Source organism: Ictalurus punctatus, chromosome 16, assembly GCF_001660625.3.
Source record: "Ictalurus punctatus breed USDA103 chromosome 16, Coco_2.0, whole genome shotgun sequence".
Lineage (NCBI taxonomy): Eukaryota > Metazoa > Chordata > Actinopteri > Siluriformes > Ictaluridae > Ictalurus > Ictalurus punctatus.
In genome coordinates, this window is record NC_030431.2 from 7,350,691 (window position 1) to 7,369,688 (window position 18,998).

At 41.2% G+C, this 18,998-nt stretch overlaps 1 protein-coding gene across 1 annotated transcript in view; it reads right to left on the minus strand.

The window, feature by feature from the left end:
• Positions 1–4,652: 4,652 nt before the first annotated feature.
• The window catches only part of slc4a5b (solute carrier family 4 member 5b), a 55,303-nt gene continuing 40,957 nt past the window's right edge, over positions 4,653–18,998 (minus strand). Inside the window, exons 19-23 of the mRNA XM_053687061.1 lie at positions 15,169–15,237; positions 14,604–14,777; positions 13,448–13,609; positions 13,051–13,138; positions 4,653–7,085 (exon numbers count right to left, since the gene is read on the minus strand). Coding sequence (XP_053543036.1) covers positions 7,081–7,085; positions 13,051–13,138; positions 13,448–13,609; positions 14,604–14,777; positions 15,169–15,237 — 498 coding nt within the window. The 3' untranslated portion in view covers positions 4,653–7,080. The remainder of the gene's footprint in view (positions 7,086–13,050; positions 13,139–13,447; positions 13,610–14,603; positions 14,778–15,168; positions 15,238–18,998) is intronic.

Here is an 18,998-nt window from a genome sequence, read left to right on the forward strand (position 1 = left end):
CCTATTTATGCCTGTTTGTATATCGCCTGACCTTTTGCATGTTATTAGACCACACTTTGGATTACCGTTTTGTATTTGTCTGCCTATCTTTCTAATAATGTCTTTACTGCACTTGCATCTGTCCTAAACCTCCATTACATGGAAACGTGACATAATACTACGCCTCAACATGTATGCAGCCGGAGGACAGAGGAGATGTCACACTAGGAAGACCACGCCAACCATCCCAGCCTTGGATTCAATCCAGTTTCCGCAGTGGACATTCATGGAGCGCGCCGATCCTTACGATGGATTTTTTTTGCTACCCTGAATATTTCCTTGTGAACTGCCAGTTCTATTTTGCAAGCTTAGCAGACCCCAAGCCAGCAAATGGAAGCAATGGCTCCAGTTCATGTGGTCCCGGTTCTTTGGACCAGCCCGCCAGTGGATGCAGCTCCTATTGGCCAAGGAATACAGGGAACTTGAGAGTGTAACCCAGTTTGTGAGAGCATTTGTGATGACAGCCTCCCAAGACATGTTCCCGCCTGATTTCAACGAGGCGACCTCCCACACCAAGTTACTGTCTGAGGTTGACGAGGTGACCTCTCACGCCAAGTTCCAGCTAAAGGTCAACGAGGTGACAATAATTGTCACGCTAAGTTCCAGTTTGAAACCGACGTCATGACCAACCAGGATCTGCTCATGCGTGAAGCCAACAGCACAACCAACCAGGTTCTGCTCACGCCAGAAGCCGACGTCACAACCAACCAGGTTCTGCTCACGCAGAAGCCGATGTAACAACCAACAAGGTCCTGCTCACGCCTGAAGCCGACGTCATGAACAACCAAGTTCTGATCACACCCGAGTCTGTTGACATGGACAACCACGTTCTGCTCATGCCCAAGTCTGTTGACATGGACAACCACATTCTGATCATGCCCGAGTCTGCTTACATTGGGGGGTTCTGTCACGATTACCCATTGAATCAGCGCTGCACTATTGCAGCATGCTCGGAAAAACGAAACGCAAGCTTGTGCAAAAGCTGGGTGCACAAGCTCTTAGCGAACGCATGCTTTTCGGTCTACAATGACATTGACTTTTGTTTACATTCGACACGTGCTTTTGTTATGGTTATGTTCTGTCTCCACCTCTGTTTTGTCATTTGTTTCCCCCACATTTGTTTCCAGAATGTGTGTCATCATTAGTTTCCGCTATCCTATGTTTAACCCATTATTACGTTTCTCATTTAAACCACTCGTGTCTTGTAGCACATTGCGTAGTATTGAGTTTATCTCATTACCAAGCGATTGTTTCCTTGTATCTCGTTTTGTTTCATGTTTAATGACCTCGTTTCTCATTTCTTGACTCTGATTGTAGCCTCGCCCTATTTATGCCTGTTTGTATATCGCCTGACCTTTTGCATGTCATTAGACCACGCTTTGGATTACCGTTTTGGATTTGTCTGCCTATCTCTCTAATAAACGTCTTTTACTGCACTTGCATCCATCTTAAACCTCCATTATGTGGAAATGTAACACAGGTAGCCTTCATTGTGTTTTCTGTCTGAAAATGGTCTCTTACATAATATGCTGCTTTCTTTAATGACATACAAACATTTTTCTGCAACCATTTAATTTTGTGTTTTAAAACTGCTTGATAATGTACAAGTCATAAAATAAAAATCTATAACAAAGATAGAAATATGTGTAAAAATACATATTATAGATATATATAGATGTGATAACATGTATTCAGTACTGTGCAAAAGTGTTTAGATTAGATTCTTCATCACCAAAAAATTGTTTTATGACTGTTTTAAAGGCAAAGGGTTGTCAAACTAAATATTGATTTTATTTAGGTAAAAGAATTTAATGACATTATTTTTGATAACATCCTGTTTCATATGAGGTGTGCATATAGTCTGGGAGATCCCCTGTAAGAATTGATCATTTATTCTTTCTACTTGATTTGATTTCATGTCTCTAAAAGCCACTGATGAGGAATAATGGCACATTTTCTCCAAAATTCTACAGGGAAAATAATTGATCTTTATTGCGAACATCAAGTAACTCACTGTGAGCTGATTTCAGTGGGTTTGATCATCTAGCAATTTGAAATGTCCATTTTTATAATAGATTAAAAAGTGCCTCCTAGTTCAAACATATTGACAGATCCAGTGATTTGAAGAGCAATTACTTAAAGATTCTACAGTAAAATCCATATGAATTGATCTGACTGGGTTTAACTGTCTACCATTTTCAATTGTCTACCAAATATATTTTATAATGGATTAAATCTTGCCTCCAGGCGCAATTATACTGACAGATCCAATGAATTTGAAGAACTTTAAAATTCTATTGTAGAATTAATTGATCTTTATTGTGAGCATAGAGTAAGTCTCTTTGAACTGATCTGACTGGGTTTGATTGTCTACCAATTTGAAATGTCCATTTTATATTAGATAAAAAAAGTACCTTCTGGGGTAATTATATTGACAGATCCGGTGATTTTGAATTGCAATTACTTTAAAATTCTACAGCAAAATTAATTGATCTTTACTGTTCTGAGTGGGTATGATTATCTACCAATTTGAAATGTCCCTTTTACTTCAGTCTTAAGTCGAAGTAATATATTAATATTTTATTGTCAGACTTCTGTTAATAAACCATCTACACGTTTTAAAATGTATTTATGTTTAGATTTATAATAACAGCAGCAGCAACAATAACCCTATAGTTTTTTCAAAAGTGAAAGTTTTAGCAAATGTATTTTTATTCAGCTTAATGTTTTACAACGTGTATTTAAACTTATAATGTAAACTTTATAATATAAAGAATTATTTTAAAAAAAGTTTAGTCTGTAAACTCAGAAATGCTGTCAATTTTTGGTTGTGTTACTTAATTTAAATGATCATGGTTAATTTGCTTTGTTATGTAAGATATCGCTGACGCTCATTTTCTGCTTTCGGTGCCGTTACCGCTAAGTTTGTAAAAGCCGCGCCCCTAAAATTTATGTGCGGCTAGATTAACTGTGCTTTCATGAACTGTGCTTTCATTCTGGTTTAACCGCAGTAGTTTGTGCCGGCTAGTGCGATAATACCGCAGGCCTACGCGCGCTTATTTTCAGTGTTTGTTGTCCAGTGTTGTTTTTTTTTGTCGCTTAATCCTGTTGCCCTCCTCTGTGTTTTCCTTGTGCTTCAGGTGCACGTTTGCACGTTCGCTCTGTCTGCTTGCTCACAGTCTGCTCAGCGTCGTTTCCCCGTGACACACCGATTCACCAACCAGAGTTATAACCCCGTCCTCGCCACCAGCCCGTCAGCCCGGTCGACTGAGCATCCGACCTCCGCGCTGCAGATACGTGTGCGAATCCCGGCTTCGATCACGCTTCGCACCACACAATCCTATCCTCCCAACATTGAAAAATACCCGTTTAAGGTTCTTCCTTGTGTCTGTGTTTTGCTTCTGGGTCCCCTCGTTCCTGTGGTTATAACACAAATGATATTTTATGAACTGCTTAAGGTGAAAGCCATTTTAACAAATGACACTAGCTGTGTTTACACGGACAGCAGTAATCCAATCTTAACCCGAGTAAGACCATAGTTTGATTAAGAAACTATCATGTAAACAGCAAAATTTTTACTTACCTTAATCTAATCTAATTAAGGTCATATTCAAATTAAGCTCTAATCGAATTAAGACATGTGGAGTACTCCTGTTTTAGTCGCATTATGGACGTGTATTACAGACATGTAAACACCTTAATCACATTATGAACGTCGAGTGAGAGTTTTCACCGCATTTTGCGACAGGACACGATCACACACGGCAGTTCTCAACATTTTACGTCGAACAAGAGAGTTCGGCTGCGTCCCAAATCGCATATTTGCCTACCATAGGCCTGTAGTGGGGAAAAATACATGTATCTCGGCTACTATATAGACGGTAAGTACACGGTTTGAGACATAGCCCACGGCTTCAAGAAGTTGTCTATTAGCATGTATAGCATGACAAATAATTAACTGCACTTAAAGCGTTTGTAAAAATTTTTTAATAAAAACACCCAAAACTGTATACGGTACCATAACAAAGACGAACTGTATGTTGATACATGAAATTCTGGAGGGATGTTGGACGGCGTGGCGCGGTGACATAATGACATGGGCTGTTAATCTAATTATGTTCTAAAACATGTCAAACGGGAACATGACAGGAATATTCTAAAAGTGACTCATGTAAACACCTTAATCACATTATTATCTTGATCAGAGTAAGGTCAATAATTAGATTACTGCTGTCCATGTAAACGTAGTCACTGACAAGTGCTTGTGTTTAAAGGTGGTGGTCTAGACACTACTTAAAAAACTTGTTTTCCACTATCAAAGAAACCTGGGCTTCCATAACACCTCAGCAGTGCCACAGGCTGATTGCCTCCATGCCATGCTGCACTGATGCAGTAATTTGTGCAAAAGGGGCCCTGACCAAGTAGTGAGTGCATAAATTAACCTACTTTTCATAAGGTCGACATTTCTGTATAATACATTCTTTATTCTAATATTTTCAGATACTGGATTTTTGATTTCCATGAGTTGTGAGCCATAATCAAGATTAAAACAAACAAAAAAAAATCTTGAAATATTTTCCAAGCTATTCTATTTTTTTTTTAAAGATGCACCTGTATTTGTGCATAATTATTTCAATATAACCATATTATTTTATGTGTTCAGAATGCGTTTTTCCTTGATGTTAGCTTGTTTTTTTCAGGAGTCCACTGATTTGAATTGATACAGAGGAAGATTCCAATATTAGAGTATTTTTTGATTTTTAAAATATGTTTATTTCTAACATACATTACATGACTTCACAAATTGACTGCATATTCACCCATAGAGTGCTCTCCACTAATATTGGCACCCTTGGTAAATATGAGCAAAGAAGGCTGTGAAATTGTTTAACCTTTTGAATTTTCACAAAAACTCTCTGCTCTCATGGATATCAAACAATTGCAAACATAACACAGGTTTATCAAAAAAAAAAAAACTTCATTAAATATAGGTGTGCCACAATTATTGGCACCCCTATGAATTCATATGAGAAAGATATATTTGAAATATGTTCCCACTGATATTCTACATTTTTTTAGTACACCTGTTTGACCAGGAACAGGAAATTGTTCAATCATGACTTCCTGTTTCACAGGGGTATAAATATGAGGTAACACATGGGCCAAATTCCCTTAGTCATTCATAACAATGGGTAAGACTAAGGAATACAGCTGTGATTTGCAGCAAAAGGTTGTTGAGCTTAACAAAATGGGAAGTGGCTATAAGAATATAGCACAAGCATTGAAAATGCCTATTTCCACCATCAGGGCAATAAAGTTCCAGTCAACTGGAAATGTTATGAATCAACCTAGAAGAAGAGGATGTGTGTCTATATTGTCTCAACGCACTGTGAAGAGCAGGTTCACAGCTGGATAATTGCAGAAGTTACTTGCATCCTGGGGTCAGAAAGTCTCCAAAATTAAAATCTGAAGTCACCTACATCACCATAAGTTGTTTGGAATGGTTTCAAGAAAAAAAGCCTGTACTCTCATCCAAAAAAACAATACCAAGTGTTTTCAGTTTGCCAGACACCACTGGAACTTCAAATAGGATCAGGTTCTATGGTCAGATGAAACCAAAATAGAACTTTTTGCCAATAAACACCAGAGTTGGTTTTGGTGCACACAGAGAGATAGCCATATGGAAAAGTACCACATGCCCAAGGTTAAATATGGTGGTGACTTTTTAATGTTTTGGAGCTGTTTTTCTGCCAAAGGACCTGGACATTTTGTTAGGATACAGGGCATCATGGACTCTATCAAATATCAACAGACATTAAATTAAAACCTGACTGCCTCTGCCAGAAAGCTTAAAATATCCAGTTGTTGGATCTTCCAGGAGTACAATGACCCAAAACATGTATCAAAATCAACACAAAAATCGTTTACTGACCACAGAATCAAGGTCCTGCCATGGCCATCCCAGTCCCCTGACCTGAAACCCATAGAAAACCTGTGGGGTGAACTGAAGAGGAGAGTCCACCAGTTTGGACCTTAAAATTGGAAGGATCTGGAGAGATTCTATATATGAATGAATGGTCTCAAATCCCTTGCCTCAGAGCTGTTATCTTGGCAAAGGGAGGTAGCACAAATTATTGACTAAAAGGGTGCCAATAATTGTTGCACACATATATTTCACAAAGGTATTTTTTGATAAGCCTGTGTTTTATTTGCAATTGTTTGATATTCATGAAAACAGTTTATTTTCTGTTTTTTTTTTTAAACAAAAGATCAAAAGGTTAAACAATGAAGACAATTTTTCACATCCTTATTTGCTCATATTTACCAAGGGTGCCAATATTAGTGGAGGGCACTGTAGTACATTCATTAAAATAGAGGAATTAGTGTAAACAACTAACAATAACTAACAATTTCAAACATATGTTAATATTGTAACACATAAGTTGATTTTAAATCCTGCTAAACTTCAAATATATATTTTAAGTCAACATTCAATCTAAGTTACTTTTAGTACATTCTTATAGTTACTTTTTAATTAAATCCAGGGTCTACTGAAGAAATAGATTATTTTCAGATTCAATTACCTGGTTTTATTACGCACAAAGCAACACCAAAGCCTGACGTTGTGTTTTATTTAATAAATGACTGATTATTGTGTTATATAGTAGGTGTTCTTCTAGTAGAGAGTTCTGAAGTTCATTTATGTGCTATGCAATTTAAAGGCTGCTGTTAACTGACCTAAGCAGTTGTTGTTTATAAAATTTCACATGTTCACTAGAGATGAAAATAATTTTATATTCATTAGACACCTAAGGCAAAGCACAAGAAGTTTTAGGTTAGACATAATTTTTTTCCTGTATTATTCCACCTTTAATAAACATTTCCCCCCAAACAACAAAGATTCTTATTTCAACGTAATGTGGTTTCACTGCCAGTCTCATGCTGCTGCTGGTAAATCCATCCCCGTGTATCTGGGCTCCACCTAAACATGGGAGAGTGGCTGAGGTGGAGATGGATGGCAGGAGATCTTCATGTGCAGAGTTATGCTGAGGAAAGGTGAACAGGAGTTATAACACATTCAACAGGCCAGGCTTGCTCTGACAATTAAAAATAAATAAATAAAATAAATAAACATAAATAAATAAATAAATAAATCCATATTCTATACCACTTGTCCCACTGGGTCATGGGGAACCTATCCCAGGGAGCATCGGGCACAAGGCGGTGTACACAGTCCATCGCAGGGCACAATCACATACACACTAACACACCCATTCATACACTACGGACACTTTAGACACGCTAAACAGCCTACCATGCATGTCTTTGGACTGGGGGAGGAAACCAGAGTACCTGGAGGAAACCCCCGCAGCATGGGGAGAACATGCAAACTCCGCACACACATGGCCCCGGCGGTACTCGAGACCCTGGTGGCATGAGGCGAACGTGCTAACCACTAAGCCACTGTGCGCCCTTATTATTATTATTATTATTATTATTATTATTATTATTATTATTATTATTATGCCCTAAAACTGATCATGCAGACTAAACCATGAGGCCTAGAGACTTGAAACTTTGAGGAATGGTAGACCGTCGCAAAGTCTGGCCCCAATTGGCCACACAGTAGCGCTACAGTAATCAAAATCATTTCAATCTTTGGGTAAAGACAAACAAAAAGTATATCTCCGATTTCATTTCTGCCATGAAAAAAAGTCTACCATACTGGATTTTTTGCAAACCTACTTTTTTGTGAACTATCTATCTATCTATCTATCTATCTACAGAGGTGGAGATAAGTATTGAACATGTCAACATTACAAATATTTCCAATGAGGCTATAGACATAATCATTAACTCAAGAAAACCACAAATATATACAATTCACAACATTAAAGTCCATAAAAAAGTTTTGTGTAATGAAGTGGAATGACAGGAAAAAAGTATTGAACACGCTAAGGAAAAGCAGTTCTCCAAGGCAAGGTAAGGCAAGGAATCAGCTGAAATCCATAAGTAGTTAGAAAATAATTATACCTCCAATCTGTGCAAATTAATATCAGCTGGGTTAGTAAATTGATGGTCTATAAAAAAGGCTTTTCGATACTAAGGTGTCACACAAGAAATATCTCATGATGGGTAAAAGCAACGAGCTCTCCCAAGACCTGCACAACCTTAAAGTTGCGAAACATTGATGGAATCAGATACAGACATATTTCAAAACCTCTGAATCCTCCAGTAAGCACCATTGGGGCCATTATCTGCAAGTGGAAGCAACATCACTCTGTCATCAACCGGCCATGCACAGGAGCTCCTCGCAATATTTTTGACCAGGGAGTCAGAAGAATAGTCAGAAGAGTAGCCCAAAAGCCAAGGACCACTCGGAAAGAGCTCCAGAAACGCTTGGAGGCAGCAAGTGTCATCATCACAGAGAAAAAATTAGGCAATGCACTCCACTGCTCATGGTCACTCCGCAAGACTCCATTACTAAAGAAAGGGTATGTTGAAGCTCGTTTAAAGTTGGCTACAATTCATTTTACAAGCCTATGAAATACTGGGAGAGTGTAGTCTGGTCAGACAAGAGCAAAATTGAACTTTTTGGCTGTCGTACTACACACCAAGTTTGGAGAAGAAATGGCACTGTACATCACCCTTAAAACACTATACCAAGTTTGGAGGTGGAAACATCATGGTGTGGGACTGTTTTTCATCACGTGGTACTGGCAGAATGAATGGAGCCCTTCACCGGCAGATTCTTGAGGAGATTCTGCTGCCATCCATGAAGAAGATGAGACGTGGGTGGACCTTCCAGCATGACAACGATCCAAAGAATACAGCAAAGGAAACTCAAAAAATAAATAAATAAATAAATCAAGGCATTAGTATGACTCAGTCAATCACCTGACTTGAATCCAACTGAACAAGATTTAAAGACAATATGTTAAGAAGTTTGGGCCAAAATCACACATGAATACTGCGGCCTATTAATTTCTACATACAGGAAGTGTCTTGAAGCGGTCATTACAAACAAAGCCTTCTCCACTAAGTATTAAATAAATTTCAGTTAGTGTGTTCAATAGGTTTTTCATGTGTCATTCCACTTTATTACACATAACTTAATTTATGGACTTTAATGTTGTGAATTCTGTCATATCACAGCAAACCAGTGACTACATTTCCCATCCTGCACTGTGGCGACCTCCTCTCCAAAGCCCCAGTTGGAGGTCAACATGGGCACTTCCTCCCCAGAGCTCCAGCACGAGACCCATGAGGTTTTCTCATCTCCAGAGCTCCAGCATAAAGTGAAGTTCCTGTCCGAGTTCGACGAGGCGACCTCCCAAGCCACGTTCCTGTCCGAGGTCGAAGGGCCAGCCTCCCAAGACACGTACCTGTCCGAGGTCGAAGGCTCGGCTTCCCAAGACACTTTCCTGTCTGAGGTCGGAAGCTCGGCCTCCCAAGACACGTTCCTGTCCGAGGTCGAAGGCACGGCCTCCCAAGACATGTTCCTTTCCGGGGTCGAAGGCACTGCCTCCCAAGACACGTTCCTGTCCAAGGTCAAAGGTATGGCCTCCCAAGACACATTCCTGTCCGAGGTTGAAGAGACGGGCTCCCAGTAGACGTTCCTGTCCGAGGTCAAAGGGACGCCTCCCAATAGACGTTCCTGTCTGAGGTGGAAGGGACGGCCTCCCAATAGACATTCCTGTCCGAGGTCGAAGGGACAGCCTCCCAAGACACGTTCCTGTCTGATGTCGAAGGGCTGGTCTCCCACGCCACATTCCTGACTGAGTTTGATGAGGCGGCCTCCCACGTCAAGTTCCAGCTAGAGGTCGAACAGACTGCCTCCCAAGACACATTCCTGTCCGAGGTCGAAGGGACGGCCTCCCAGTAGACGTTCCTGTCTGAGGTCAAAGGGACGCCTCCCAATAGACGTTCCTGTCTGAGGTGGAAGGGAGGGCCTCCCAATAGACATTCCTGTCCGAGGTCGAAGGGACAGCCTCCCAAGACACGTTCCTGTCCGAAGTTGAAGGGACGGACTCACACACCAGGTTCCTGACCGAGGTCGAAGGGACGGCCTCCCAAGACACGTTCCTGTCTGATGTCGAAGGGCCGGTCTCCCAAGCCACATTCCTGACTGAGGTCGACAAGGCGGCCTCCCACGGCAAATTCCAGCTAGAGGTTGACGAGGCGGCCTCCCACGACAAGTTCCAGCTAGAGGTCGAACAGACTGCCTCCCATGCCACATTCCTGACTGAGGTTGAAGAGACGGGCTCCCATGCCAAGTTCCTGTCCGAGGTGGATGAGACGGCTTCTCAAGCCAAGTCCCTGTCCGAGGTCGACGAGACAGCCTTTCAAGCCCCGTTCCTGACCAAGGTCGAAGAGACGGCCTCCCACACAAAGTTCCAGCTAGAGGTTGAAGAGACGGTCTTCCACGCCAAGTTCCAGCTAGCAGTTGAAGTTCTGCTCAGGCCTAAAGCCAATGTCACGACCAACCAAGTTATTCTCATGCTTGAGACTGATGACACAGCCAACCAAGCTCTGCCATCCTGCTCCACTGAGGACGTCACTCAGCATCCCTGCTTAGCGGCCAGGAGCTCCGCATTTCTTCCCTGTTGAGCCTCGGATGTCACTATGCTAGGCTTTGGTTCAGACATTGCTCCGCCTTCCTGCTTGGCTGAGGATGTCTCTCTGCCATCCTGCACCGCTGAGGATTTCGCTCTACCTCCATGTTCTACTGAGGATGCCGCTCTGCCTTCTCGCCCTGCTGAAGCTGATGACCCAGCTTCTCAGACCTGGGTGCTGTCTGGTGGCCCTGGTGAGCCTGCCCCTCTGTCTGTTGGACAATGTCTGCCTCGGGGCCTGAGGGGCTGTGAAGGGGGGGGGGGGGGTTCTGTCATATCACAGCAAACCAGTTACTACATTTCCCAGCCTGCACTGTGGCCTACAAATATGGCCGCCATGGACCGCAGTTCCCAGAACACTCACCTTCATTCTAATCATGCACACCTGCATCCATTTCACAGCACAATTATGACCACATTTTAAAAGGACCTTCTATGCATTCACTCTTTGTGAAGTATACGCTCAGTTGCCTTCTATCTCTGTCGTTACAAAGCCTTATTACCGTGTTCATTTATCCTGGTTTTGACCTTGTTCTTGTTTATGACCTTGTCTCTTTGCCTTGCCTAGTTTGGACTGTTTGCCTGATCGATTGACCCTTGTTGTTGTTTCATTAAACTGCCATACCTGCATTTGCTTCTGTCTATGCCTCCATTACGTGACAAACTATTTATATTTCCAGATTTCTTGAGTTAATACTGATGTCTGGTGAAAATATCATGTGAATAGCCTCATTGGAAATATATTTACTGAAAAAAAAAGTTCACACATCCAATACTTATTTCCCCCACTGTAAGTGGAATCACAAAAACTACCACAACATAAACATGTGACATATCAAAACACTCAGCTCAATGATTAGAATTGTGTTAGGGGTATTCTAGTGATGTCAAGTCTACAAGCATTGGCACCCTATCCATCTAATCAACTCTACAAGTATTGATTGTCTGTCTATCTATCTAATCAGCTCTACAAGTACTCTATTTATCTATCCATCAGACTGGTCATACTATATTGCATGATGCTACAATGCTCTGATTTTGTTTCCTCATGTTTTATTCCCTGTTTAATCCTGTTTCTCCTGTACACGTAGTCCGTGTCTCACCCTGCCTGCCTGCATACTCCTACACGCAGCCCTGCTTCGCCTTCCCTATGGTTCACAGACTCTGATGCCGCCAAGCCAAGTTCAAATCCTGGCCTGACAGATGCACCAAGCCACGCTCCTTCATCAAACATCTCTTCCTGCAATTTTCCATCAATAATGTGTTCTACTTCTGGATCCCAAATACCTTGTTGGTTGTAACAGAATGATCAGGCCAATGTGGACCCAGCAGAATCAAATCCCCTACTTTTGGCCCTCTCTAGCCAATGTGATTTCCTTGAACACACTGAGAACTGTATTTTAGCCCAGCTTACCCAGATGTCTCCTAGTCCCCAGCCTAGCCAGCCCATTCAGCATTGTCTCCTGTTCCACTACCAGTTCCCCAGGCACCAGCTCCCCTCATAGAACCCCTTCTGCTTCCACCACAATGCTCTCAGTAGACCCCACAGCCTGTCCTGTATTCCTAACCCATTGTTCCTTCTCATTGGGGCTGCAGACAGAACGCTTCACCTAAACATGGATACAGCAGACAGGTTTTTTGTGCAACCAGTTTATTGGGGAGAGGGCTCCCATCCTGACTGGAGCCATTTCCCACCCTTCCTGCCCCACATCGGACATTGCGCTTCCTCCTTGCTCACTGAAGACATTGCACCGCTGAAGACATTGCTCCGCTTCCCTGCTCAGCTGAGGATGTCATTCTGCCTCTCTGCTTCACCATAGTTGTTTCTCCCACCTCTGTCCTCACTGTGGTCATTGCTTAAATCAGTGAATTCATCAGTCTTCAGCAAAAACAAACCCTGGAGCTCCAGTCACTCAGGGCAGGTCACTACCTGCACAGTGCACTACTAATGCTAAGGCCTCTGAGAGTTTATGCTCTCCTTTTGTTTCCTCATTATATTCTGTACTACTTATCCTACACTGGGTAAGGGGGAGCCTGAAGCCTATCTCAGGAAACCAAGGGCACAAGGCAGGGACACCCTGGACGGGGTGCCAAACCATTGCAGGGTACAATCGCGCACACACCCATTCACACACTATGGTCAATTTAGAGATGCCAATCAGCATACAATGCATGCCCTTGGACTGGGGAAAGAAACCAGAGTACCTGGAGGAAACCCCAGAAGCATGGGGAGAACATGCAAATTCTTCACACACAGGGTGTACGCGGTAATCGAACCCCCAACCCCAGAGGTGCATACACCATATGCACTCCATATCAGACCATATCAGATTATACATCATGTCAGACATAGCTATTTATGACATCAGAAGCAGGAACTTTAAGGTTCACTCACAGTTAGGGTCAGGGGAGGAGGATGATGTACATTCTGGTGGCTCCTTTGGTATCTTCACTGAGGGAAGACTATCACCGGGACATTTCAACTGGGAGAGACACAGAAACCACAATCTACTGCCATACACTTAAATTTATGTAAACGCACAACATTTAGCAGAGTATACATGCAGGACACACCAACTAAATCAAATGTCATGCTGGGACTGCTACATAGGAACTGTAGATTAAATAAATGACTCATACAGACTGCAGTAAACGTTACACAGTGCCTCTTTAGCAGCACTGTGAAAAGAAAGTGAAAAAATGCAGTGATTAATTACAAAGCATTGAAACAGATCAGAGCACATGAATGTTTTAAAGCATGTTAGCGAAACAGGATTTATTTGTTCACTAACCTCCTCATCACTGTCATGATCTCTTTTCTTTCTCACTTTCTTCTTTTTCTCGTCATCCTTTTTCTTCTTGTCCTTCTCAGGGAGGATGTCATCCAGCCAGGCCAGGTCATGCTGGGAGAAGACAAGGTCAAGCATCTTTCTCACTACCATCAGTCCCAGGATCTGGAAATAAGACATATCTCCAAGTTACATTACAGCATTTTGCAGACACCCTTACCCAGAGCAAATTACAATTATCTCATTTATACCTGAGCAGTTGAGGGTTAAGGGCCTTGCTGAAGGGCCCAACAGTGGTAGCTTGGCAGTGCTGGGATTTGAACTCACAACCTACCGATCAGAACGCCAATGTCTTAACTGCTGAGCTACCACTTCCCTAGGTCATCATGAACTCCATCACTTTGATAAGAGGTTTAAAATTTGAATATACCAACAAACTGAAAATGCAAAAAGAATGTCTCACAAGTATTTCCATACAATGCTTTTCCAATATCTAGGCAATGTTAGATGTCTAGATGGACATGTGTCAAAATGTTGAAGATGTTTGCCTTTCATTTGAGTCACCCTGACATATGTCAAGGTGGGTGTTAATCTAATGGTTTTGGCGCTCTGATATCAGTTGATATGTTTGATGACTCTTTAATTTTTGTGGCACATGTCTGCTTTGGCACTGCAGTTTGTTATTTTCAACCTTTTATGATTGCACCATTCATGGTTTGAATGACTGCTGCTTGTGTAGCGTTTGCTGCACTGGCAATTGTTACAAAACTTTGTATGTTTAGTTCAATCAATCAATCAATCAATCAATCAATCAATCAATCTCTCTCTCTCTCTCTCTCTCTCTCTCTCTCTCTCTCTCTCTCTCTCTCTCTCTCTCTCTCCTTCCTATGACTATCTCTCACAACCATCTGGGCAACTTTTAGAAATTTAGTCTTATTATTATTGGCAACTTTAACATGTAACATATATTGGATTGTACTCTGCCAAAAGGCTCAAAGTCAATGTTAAATACATATGACAAGTGGAGTAATACGAAAGGACAAAATTATACAAGTTGAATGACTACTGCTTGATATCTAATACAATACCAATGTATTCTTTTTTTTCTAATATACTGTAATCCATGAATCTGGAGGACAGAAAAAAGCATAGATCTTACCATGACAGGGAAAATAATAGCTGCCACAGTAGACTTGAGGATCCAGAGCACAGCCAGGCAAGTAATCTGGACTAAGGTGAAAAGATGCACCCGGCGCAGAGGTACATGGCGGAGGAAAACAAAGTCTGGCTGGTGCTTGGCAGGCATCAGGATAAGCTTCATCCTCTCCCAAAACTAAACGATATGATTAAGATGTTTTACATTAACACTGAGGAAATGTAATCTAAAGAAACTTATAAACATAGAAATGAACAGCAATGTGTATGTGTGGTCAGGATGGGGGTTGTTTATGTTTTTATACCTTGCAGTGTCCCCACAAATATAGGAATATCTGACATTTGGCTGGTCCCCATGAGGAAAAATACTTTTTAAATGCATTTTTTATTTAAAAAAACAAAAAATGGAGGTTTAGGTTTGAGTTAGGTTTAGGAGTAGGCATGGAATCAATTACCTACATTAATAATTATGTCTGTGTCAATGTGTGTGTATGTGTGTGTATATATATGTGTGTGTGTGTGTGTGTGTGTGTGTGTGTGTGTGTGTGTGTGTGTGTGTGTGTATGCACCTGAATGCCACTGAGAGAGGCTACTCCCATGTACAGGAATATGCCATAAAGTACTGGCATGGGAATATACTAGAAAAAAAGCAGATTGGTTAAAATATTACCATAGCAAAGGTTTCAGTTATATGCTGTTTTTATATATCCTTCACTAGCAACTGTTTTATCTTGTTTTATCCTGTTGGCTCAAATGCAATATTCTAAAGTCAACAGCTACTTTTTTCAGCTTCAGTACTATACTTTGATGAGAAAAATAGACCCTAAAATGGCATAATGGTGCTAATTAGAATGAGGATGTAATACAGTTTCATAATGCTTTAAATGGAAAAAAAAAGCTATGATCTTATAGGCATAGGCCTTTAATGCATCATGTGTCTATCCAGGAAAAGACCTTAGACCAAAACAGTTAAACAATGAATACTGTAAACTCAATTTGTAGTTAGTTAAATTAAGCCCTTAGGACAGAAACATATGTGGAAAACTTGTCTAATACATGCATCATCCATTCAATTCATATCTACTTAAAAGAAAACTAAAAACTAACCCCCCTCCCCTTTTCTCATCCTTTTTTTTTCAATTTCCACAAAACAAAGATGGACTGTTTCATAAAAAATAAACATTTAAATCCTGAATTCTTGGATTTAAAAAAAAAAAAAAAAATTTCCCATCTTATAACAGCAAAATTGGAAATATGAAGAAAACAAATCTAAAACGGGTTCCTTTTTAAAAGTCATTTAATCTGCACACTCCAGCGACCCTGCAGCGATATTAACTACAGTCTTCAGCCTTTTCAATTTGAACCCGACCGCAACGTAAGCGAGGAGGCTAATATAGAAGACATTACTCAAAATGTACATCAAAATGAAGACGATCAGAGAGGCGAGGAGGCGATATTGTTGCAAAATCCATCGTGTCTGTGTGGCAACTGCACGTCTATGCCAACCAAGAGTGTGTGTTGTTCAAGGTAAGCATTTGGATTAATCCATCGTTTTCTGATGAAACGTATTCTAATATCAATAATTTTTTTAGAGATTATCAGCCATCTCGCTGTCGTATCCTTTATCCTGTTAAAATTCCGATGGCCAGTGCACTGTCGCCATATTATGTGCAGATCTACAGTGCATCCGGAAAGTATTCACAGGGCTTCACTTTTTCCACATTTTGTTATGTTACCGCCTTATTCCAAAATGGATTAAATTAATTATTTTCCTCAAAATTCTACAAACAATACCCCATAATGACAACGTGAAAGAAGTTTGTTTGAAATCTTTGCAAATTTATTAAAAATAAAAAACAAAAAAAGCACATATACATGAGTATTCACAGCCTTTGCCATGACACTCAAAATTGAGCTCAGGTGCGTCCTGTTTCCACTGATCATCCTTGAGATGTCTCTACAGCTTGATTGGAGTCCACCTGTGGTAAATTCAGTTGCTTGGACATTTTTTGGAAAGGCACATACCTGTCTATATAAGGTCCCACAGTTAACAATGCATCTCATAGCACAAACCAAGCCATAAAGTCCAAGGAATTGTCTGTAGTCCTCCGAGACAGGATTGTATCAAGGCACAGGTCTGGGGAAGGGAACAGAAAATTTCCGCAGCATTGAAGGTCCCAATGAGCACAGTGGCCTCCATCATCCGTAAATGGAAGAAGTTTGGAACCAGCAGGACTCTTTCTACAGCTGGCCGCCTGGCCAAACTGAGCAATCGGGGGAGAAGGGCCTTAGTCAGGGAGGTGACCAAAAACCCGATGATCACTCTAACAGAGCTCCAGAGTGTCTCTGTGGAGAGAGCAGAACCTTCCAGAAGACCAACCATCTCTGCAGCACTCCATCAATCAGGCCTGAATGGTAGAGTGGCCAGACGGAAGCCATTCCTCAGTAAAAGGCACATGACAGCCTGCCTGGAGTTTGCCAGAAGGCACCTGAAGGACTCTCAGCCCAAATATTGAACAAATATTGAACTCTTTCACCTGAATGGCAAGCCTCATGTCTGGAGGAAACCAGGCACCAGTCATCACCTGGCCAATACCATCCCTACAGTGAAGCATGGTAGTGGCAGCATTATGCTGTGGGGATGTTTTTCAGCGGCAGGAACTGGGAGACTAGTCAGGATCAAGGGAAAGATGAATGCAGCCATGTACAGAGACCTCCTTGATGAAAACCTGCTCTAGAGAGCTCTGGACCTCAAACTGGGGCGAAGGTTCATCTGCCAACAGGACAATGACCCTAAGCTCACAGACAAGATAACAAAGGAGTGGCTACAGGACAACTTTGTGAATGTACTTGAGTGGCCCAGCGTGAGCCCAGACTTGAAGCCGATTGAACATCTCTAGAGAGATCTGAAAATGGCTGTGCACCGATGCTCCCCATTAAATCTAATGGACCTTAAGAGGTCCTGCAAAGAAGAATGGGAGAAACTGCCTAAAAATAGGTGTACCAAGCTTGTAGCATCATACTCAAAAAGACTTGAGGCTGTAATTGGTGCCAAAGGTGTTTCAACAAAGTATTGCGCCGTGAATACTTATGTACATGTGCTTTTTTATAAAAAACGAATTTGCAAAGATTTCAAACAAACTTCTTTCACGTTGTCATTATGGGATATTGTTTGTAGAATTTTGAGGAAAATAATGAATTTAATCCATTTTGGAATAAGGCTGTAACATAACAAAATGTGGGAAAAGTGAAGCGCTGTGAATACTTTCCGGATGCACTGTATGTTATCTACACAGCTTCTGTGTGTACGAAGGTACACATATCTTTTGAAGGCTGAGATTCTTGTGATTCGATTGATATAAACCATTTTGAGATACAGTCATAACAGCAGCTAAAATCCATGTCTCTGTCGGACCACCAATATACAACCAAACACTTACAAAATGGAGGCAACTGACCTCATATGAAGCCTCACAGTAATCAACTGATCAATAATGCCCTGATAAAAACAGTCTTGTTACACTGGCAAAAGTCCAGACAATCCAATTATGTAAAAAATATTTAGTCCACCTTTCAAAAGATACCCAAACCATGCATGTACTCCAAATGGTTCAAGAACAGCTAATACTTTTGAGTGCTCATGTTCAACCATTTTACATCATCAACTCAGCGTGCACTGCACATGTCACTTAATGGCGGCCTCTGTAGGTTAAAATATGTTAAGTATTAAGGATTTTTGAAGTAATGAACATATTTCATGTGTTTCTAACAACTTATTTTAGTAGGAGAGTGCAATTACTGCGTGTTAAGGCCTACAAATCTTCACAGTCTGCGTTCCTTTTAAGAAAGCAGACAAATCCAAATCGTAATGCAAAACTCGTGGTCAAACACAGTCCAGGGTCGAACGATCAGCAAACAGGGCATCAAAAGCAAAACAGTAATCCAAAATGTAAGCAAAGGGGAAAAATCAAAACCAGAAAACAGCACAAAATAAACGGTTTGGTAATGACGGAACACAAAGGAAACTTTGCAGTAAGGCTTTTTTTATTTTAATGGGGGCTGGTGCCATGACCACATTCCCCCACCTACTGTTTGGTTTAATGCATCGTATTCCATGCCTTTCTCTTAATCCCTTAAAAAAATGACTAATTTACCCCAAGTCTAGATCCATCAGGACCCAGGTGTCAGCTGGCACTGCGTGTTCAGCTCCTCCAGCTTCCACACGGATCCCCTCTGGATCCAGACTGACACATTACAACACAAATCTGTTCTTTGATCTATTTAAATTCTCTCACTCAAACCTGTACTACACATGTATTGTATTAAAACCCTATATCCTAACCGATCTCTATTAACCTCTATTCCTAATAGACACTCCAACTCTCTATCTTTATGTCCA